This window comes from Acanthisitta chloris, unplaced genomic scaffold (genome assembly GCF_000695815.1).
Source record: "Acanthisitta chloris isolate BGI_N310 unplaced genomic scaffold, ASM69581v1 scaffold5565, whole genome shotgun sequence".
NCBI classification, from domain to species: domain Eukaryota; kingdom Metazoa; phylum Chordata; class Aves; order Passeriformes; family Acanthisittidae; genus Acanthisitta; species Acanthisitta chloris.
The window spans coordinates 66,589-73,527 of record NW_008672006.1 but is presented as its reverse complement, the minus strand read 5'-3'; the positions used below and the strand labels follow the sequence as shown (position 1 = coordinate 73,527).

General features: G+C 38.3%; 1 protein-coding gene across 1 annotated transcript in view; it reads left to right on the top strand.

Annotated features, from left to right (window-relative positions):
• Positions 1–2,851: 2,851 nt before the first annotated feature.
• Positions 2,852–6,939, top strand: part of LOC103801893 (B-cell scaffold protein with ankyrin repeats-like) — a gene marked incomplete at both ends in the record, with an annotated part of 35,740 nt that continues 31,652 nt past the window's right edge. The window contains 1 exon segment of the mRNA XM_009074329.1: positions 2,852–3,250. Coding sequence (XP_009072577.1) covers positions 2,852–3,250 — 399 coding nt within the window.

The following is a 6,939-nucleotide window of genomic DNA, read 5'->3' as shown; positions in this document are numbered from 1 at the left end:
AAAGCTGGAAACAGGTGCAGATACTCCATATGAAAATAGAATTACTCTATGTCTTCTTTTAACCTCTGAAGGCAACTTTCTCACTTCTATCTTTAGAATTTCTTGGGTAGTCAAACCTTGTACTGTCCATTTGCATGGGGTCAACTTTATACCTTATGTATATTTTTATTATTATTATTATTTAATGTCAACTCTTTAAGAATATTTCTACTTTAAAGGACTTACTTTTCCATGTCCAGCACACAGAGAGCTCTTCAGCTGTGTCCAAATGGGTGTTACCAGCAGTTCTTTCCTGCTCAGGGGTATGAGAATGTCTTTTGGGTGCTTCCAGTCTGCACAGGGATGAGGCAGTAGCACACTATTCCTTACCAGTGCTCTTCTACAGGGAAATTAAACCTGGGCTCTTGGCCAAGTGGATGCTGTGGAAGACACCAGCAGATCTTTCCTCTGCACAATCAGGACACAAATATTCTGTGAAGCTCTAAAATAATGTGTTTGCCATTCAGTTTAAACACTCTTTTTATCCTTCCCTGCAATTACACTTAGCTATGTCCTTATCCAAGTCCATCACAATAGAAGGCAACACAGCTGAGCACGAGATTAAAATGAGGCCCTTTAACTTAAATACTGAATGTGAACTTTCCATGCATATCCAAGGTTACTTTTTTCTTCCCATACACTGTATCGAGGAACTCCTACCCTGTATACAGTTCTGGTTTTCTCAAAAAGTATTTTGAAAAGGCAGGAGAGTTCACAAAACTGCAGAAAAAATAGTTGAAGTTCTACAAAGCCTCTCTCGTAGTGGGGAGAGTATTAATCCCAGTTTACAAACTGTAATGAAATCAGGGCTAAGAGTCACTTCATGGGAGTTTGAAGATCTTAGGGAACAGATTTCTCAGAACAGATACTTCTTAAGGATTTCAGAAATAAATAAAATTATATTCTGTGGCTAGAAGATGAAACTAAGCAAATTCAAACAGAGTAAAAAAGATGAATTCTTAAACTTTCATCATGGTTTAAGTACTGTCTTTAAATCTATGTTTTTAAAGACCCTCCACAGCCCTTTTAGTAAATAGATAGTGAACATAGAAGGTACTTGGTAATTCCATTTTCTGAGATATGCAATGGTGTGTTCAGACTGAAAGAGCTTCTGGCCTTACAGCATTGTTAATACAATTTCTTTTTTTGAAACTGTGCTTTTTGTTTCTGCTTTGTGTGTGTGTGTGTGTTAGTGTGTGTGTTGTGGAAAATCAAATGAGATTCTGAAAACAAATAACATTGCAGGATTGTAGCAAGTAGGTTTCTTATTCTAGCATCATAAACCAAGTAACTTTGCTCTGAGTTAAATGAGAAATACACTGCGATTTTTCTTACAATTAAACTTCAGTTTTCATCAGGAAGAGGCATTTTTTCAGATTGTTTTTACCATGGGAAATGCAGCAGCCACCTTTCCAAATACATTTTGACAAATATTACCCTGCTTTAATGTATTGGCCAGGGTTAGTTATCTTGAAATATCATCACCCACTACCATGTTGAGCATGACCCTTTTGATTTCCTGACAGAAAACTTTGTGAATGGATGAGTATTCACTAATCTTTAAAAGATGGTAACTATCCTCCACGCAGTTTGTAGAAATATCATGAACTTGAGAGACTGAATGATAGTGTCCCTATTCTACAAGTTTCAATCAGCCTTTAGCTGGGTATACTTTGTTTGAAATATCACCTGAGTAAAGAATGAAAGAACAAAATTTAGAAATAATTTCCTGTAAAAAGAAGGGAAATATAGTAATTTAAGCAGTAATCCTGGGCTGGAGATATAGATTCAGTTTCTTTTTTTGCACATGGTCTTACGTGGGATCCTTGACAATTTTTTTATTCTCCCTAGCTAGATGTTGGACGTGACATCTGGAAGTTGTCTTGCTCCACTGTCCTGCTCGGCGCGGTCACCTACAGCCAGGACCAAAAATAGCTCCAAGGTGATGGATTCCACCACCTCCCTAGACAGCCTGTGCCAGGGCTCATACACACTAAAAAAAGCATTTTCTGATGCTCAACAGGAGTATCCTGTGTATCAGCTTGTGCCTGTGGCCTCTGTTTCATATTGTCACCCTAGTAAAATTGTGGAAGAATATTAGTTGTCTTCCTAGCATCATGTTTTACATCTTAAAAGGAAAGATAAGTAAAAAAATATCTATCTTTCTAGATTTATTTTTGTCAGGTTCATAAGTGATTTTCTTAGAATAAGGACAGTAAAGAAATATCCCTAATGACTATCCTAATACCATACTGACAAAATATCCTAAACATAATGATCATTTTTCTAATGAAGTCAGATCCTGTGCAAGTGTTCAAACATATGTTCTTTACTTCTGCCATTAAAAGCTAAGTGCTCCATTTTTAGTAGCATCACCTATTTGTCAAGACTCTAGGAGTGAGCAGAATATGTGAATGTGCTCTGCTTTCTCCATTGCAATTTCAGCATTTATTCACAGAATCACAGAATCGATCAGGCTAGAAGTGTCCACAGTGGGTCATCTGGTCCAACCTCCCTGCTTAAGCAGGGTCATCATAGGGCACAAATTCTGAAATATTAGTTGAAGCTATTCTAAACATATAATATTCTGAGCTATTTTCCAGTATTTCTATGGACAATCTTTCTGCCTTGGTCATAGAAATAAGGAGATGGTTGTCATTTCAAGGTGATTACCTGTGATATCTCCTGAAGGTGATTTCTCAGCTCCTCAAGTTTTTAGTAGGGGGAAAAATTAATGATCTGTCTTCTGATGTTTATAATGGATTGAAAATGCATTTGCAATTATTTTGTAAAAATGTTTTCTTCTCTCTAGAAAATACAAAGGATATCCTCGTGATATATGAACAAGAGGCAGAAGAGTGGGCTCTGTATTTAAAATCGCTTTTTGAACACATTGTGAATGAGGAAGGAATCTTAGTCTACAATCTAGAGACTTTGTCTTTCAAGCATCAGGAGCTATTCTGTTTACCCTCTTATAAATGTAAACTCCTGATACTGTCCTGTGGAGTTCTTTACTGCTTGAACAAAAGGAGAAGTGATTTTCTGGAACAAGTTCTGAAACCTCTGGATAATGTGGTGATTCTGCTTTGTGGGGTGGAGAATTCAAAGATTATTTGTGAAATACTGACCTTATATGGAGGCATCAAAGAGATTTCCACTCATCAGAAACCTGGGGAGTATCTCTCTGTTGTTACCAGAATTATTCAACCAGGTAATCAAAAAATGAAAGCTTTCTATGATTATTAAAAGAGTTTTCTTCATCAGAAGATGAAGAAAGAGAAGAAAGTGAGAATTCAGATTTTCTGGAGGAATTATCTCTCTTCAACTTTGTACAACAGTTTTGGTTTGATGGTGGATTTGTCATTCAAATGTGATGAAACTGTTGTACTCTTAGTCCTGGTTCAGGGAAGCAGCTTTGCAAATCTCAAACCTGACACTAGCAAGTGGGACCCTTCCATCACCACTTCATAGTCAGATTAAAGAGCTGGCATACACTTGTTTTCTGTTTCTTGAGTTTATAAATCTTCAAAACTGTACAAAACTATGGGTTTATGTTTCATCACTTTAAGAATGCCTTAATGTGACACTGTATGTATCTCCTTAGATAAATCTGACAGAGTGAAAAATAATTACTGAAGTAAGACTCAGTTTCATGGATGACATGATCTCCTGTGTTATACATAAAAACTATAAGAGCAGAAGTTCCTTTCCCATTTTACCAACTCAAGTAATAAATCTGTGCTGGGAGGACTAAAACTATCCAGTTTCTATGTGTTTGCACATCCACAGAAAATATAAAGAAGCATTAATGTAAAAATTAGCGCTTCTAGAATGTAAAAATGTCCCCTTTCCTGAGGGTGAGAGGTACTGAAATGGCAAAGTCTGTGCACATGATTTAGTTTAACCCAATGTTTAACTTTGCCAGGCTGCACGAGGAAATAGCTTTAGAAAGATGCATGGGCAGCTTTAGAAAGGCAGTATAAGTTGAGCACTGATTTTAGGTAGACAGCTGTGTCCTTTGAGACCATATTTGCTACTGATTCTTTGTAGTTTTTATGCCTCTTACCTCCTCTCAGCTCTTGTATTTAGTCAAGATTTTGTCTACTAAGCAAACCATTGTGCTTCTGTCACCATTACCTGCAAGGGGTCATTTTATTAGCATGGGAGCTTGTGCTTAAGAAAGATATCCTGCAGTCCAGGATTTTTACTCATAACTTAACCTAGTTTTGGATGCACATGAGCAACCAAGAATATTCTTTTGAACACTGGGGTAGGGTGACCCCAGCTGAGTCAGGGCTACCTAGCTGGATGTCACTGCTGCCTGGTGCTTAACATGCAAGTTCAAGCCTGAGTCAGGGCTACCTAGCTGGATGTCGCTGCTGCCTGGTGCTTAGCAGGCAAGTTCAAGTATACTATAATGCTTTCAAACCTGCCCAGAATGTGTCTACACACCATCTGGCTATATCAGATCAGTGCTTTCAAAATAACATTTTTAACTCCTCCTTCCCAACCCTCTCCTCTTCAGTATTTAATAACCTTTTCCTCAGTATATCTCTCAGACTTTACGTTTTGGGCCCATTACAGCTGTCTGTTTTGGTTTCAGAAGGTAATGTTTGCAATTTCTGACTATGTCTGATATGTAGCTTCAGATTGAAGCTCCTTGGCAGTTTTTTATTGGAATGAAAACAGTGGGTCTATACTGTCTGTGTGTGTGTATATATAGGAAGGAACTGGGCTCAGAGACTGTCAGTTGACTCATGCAGAGGAAATTGGAAACTTTTCTGAAAAGATAAACAGTTTCCAAGAACACAGATGATGGTTCTTTGCTTAGGTCTATGCATTCACAGAAATATTTATTACATGTGCCCTTGGGACTTCACTTACAGCGTAATGCCAATGCAGTAGCTGTTCAAATGATCTTGCCTCAGCAGTGGTCAATATTAGCAACTTCCAAGATTACTACAAAGCTGAATTAATGAATAGTTGTTGAAGGCCTCAGTCTCAGAGTGTGCATCTTTACCAGGGATCTATAGACTGTGGCTTGGATCAGACAAGGTCAATTGACTGAACTAGATCTGGGCTGGGAGTAGTGTTGATGCCTGGTGCTTCAGAGTGTAAGCTCTTCTCCACACTCACAGCTGAGAACTGCTCTGGTCATGATTCTTCTGGCCAGCTTAGATCAGTGCTTGTTAGGAGACTTGAGTGGTATTCTCCACACTCACAGCTGAGAACTGCTATGGTCATGATTCTTCTGGCCAGCTTGTTAGGAGACGACTGCACTGCTCTCTGTTGCACAGCCAAAGTATTCCAAATGAAAGATTTGCTGTCACCTGTGTGTTCATTGAAGTTCTGAAAAATGAAGATGTCATCACTTACCTTTGCTTAAAGATAATGGTGACTGCAGTGCCTTCTCCACACTCACAGCTGAGAACTGCTATGGTCATGATTCTTCTGGCCAGCTTGTTAGGAGACGACTGCACTGCTCTCTGTTGCACAGCCAAAGTATTCCAAATGAAAGATTTGCTGTCACCTGTGTGTTCATTGAAGTTCTGAAAAATGAAGATGTCATCACTTACCTTTGCTTAAAGATAATGGTGACTGCAGTGCCTGTATCTATGATACTCTTTTGTAGAATCCTATTAAACTCTTAGTGTTTGAGATACCTGTGACAGGGATTTTGACAGATTACGCATCTGGGAAAAAGTTTCCCCCCTGCATTAAAAATGGCTTGCAAAGAGATTATTGAGTATACAAAGATTATTTTTCCTTTGGAGCAATATTGGCTTGCCTTCCTTCAAGACCATGCACTCACAAGATTTCCAATCTCTCTTCACATGGATCATCATCTTCAGTTGCTTTAATTGTTTTTGGTGCTAATCTCTAGTCTCTTATATTTCTGCTTTTGGACATCGTGATTAAAATGCTTTCATGCATATTCTTCATGTTTTTCAGTTCCTTTTTTTCCCCTTAAACCATTCATTGCTCTTGACTTGTTCTTCCATGCATTTGTACCTTCTTGTTTCCTCAGTATTGACAAGAGCCATCACTTTACCAGTCTAAAAATTTAGTAATGTGCTTTAATTATAATGCCCCCCCCTACTGCAACTAAATTCTGTTAATCCCTTAGGACAGCAGGCCATCAGGATCCTAGGACTAATGGATACTAGGGCTCAGGAGTGGCTTGCAGGTAGTTAGAACAACTGAAGATGGATGCCAAATCATGTTGTTACCTCACAGTCCTGGAGAGTGTGAATAATGGCATAGATTAGGTGCTAGTAATTACTACCCTTCAACTACAGATTTGTCTGTACTCAGGAAAGTTCATAGGCAAGGTAAATTCTGTTATATCTCCTCTGCTAGGTGCTATTCTCTTTGCACTATTTTACAGCCTGAGATGGGAGTACAAAGTCTCCTTTTATATGCCCCCTCAATTATTTTGCTTGCCAGATGGTCCTAGTCTTGTCTTGTTGGACCAGGTAGGGCTTATCTGTTAAAACTTCTTTCTAGCTCTAAACATGCCAAAATTTCTAGGCACAAACCAATACTAATTAAAATGCTGAGCAAAACCAAATAAAAGGGAAGATGCAGGGGGGTTTGCACTCAGCAGAGAGCTTGTTTGCCCTGTAATGTGATTCAAACACTAAATATGAACTATTTGTCATTCCTGTTTGTTCTTGGAGGAGTAAAGGGAGAACTGAGACACGGAAACTGGTTCGTCTAACATATATTTCCTGGATGGGACAGACTTTCTTATATTCATCTTATGCATGAAGAGGAATGCAAATATTTTTATCGTTGTCAAAAGATTCCCTTTAGTATGACTTGTTCATAAAAAATTTCATTATTTGAAAATTCTACATTCAGATTCAGAGTTGATTTTGACTTTCGTGTAAGGGCCTA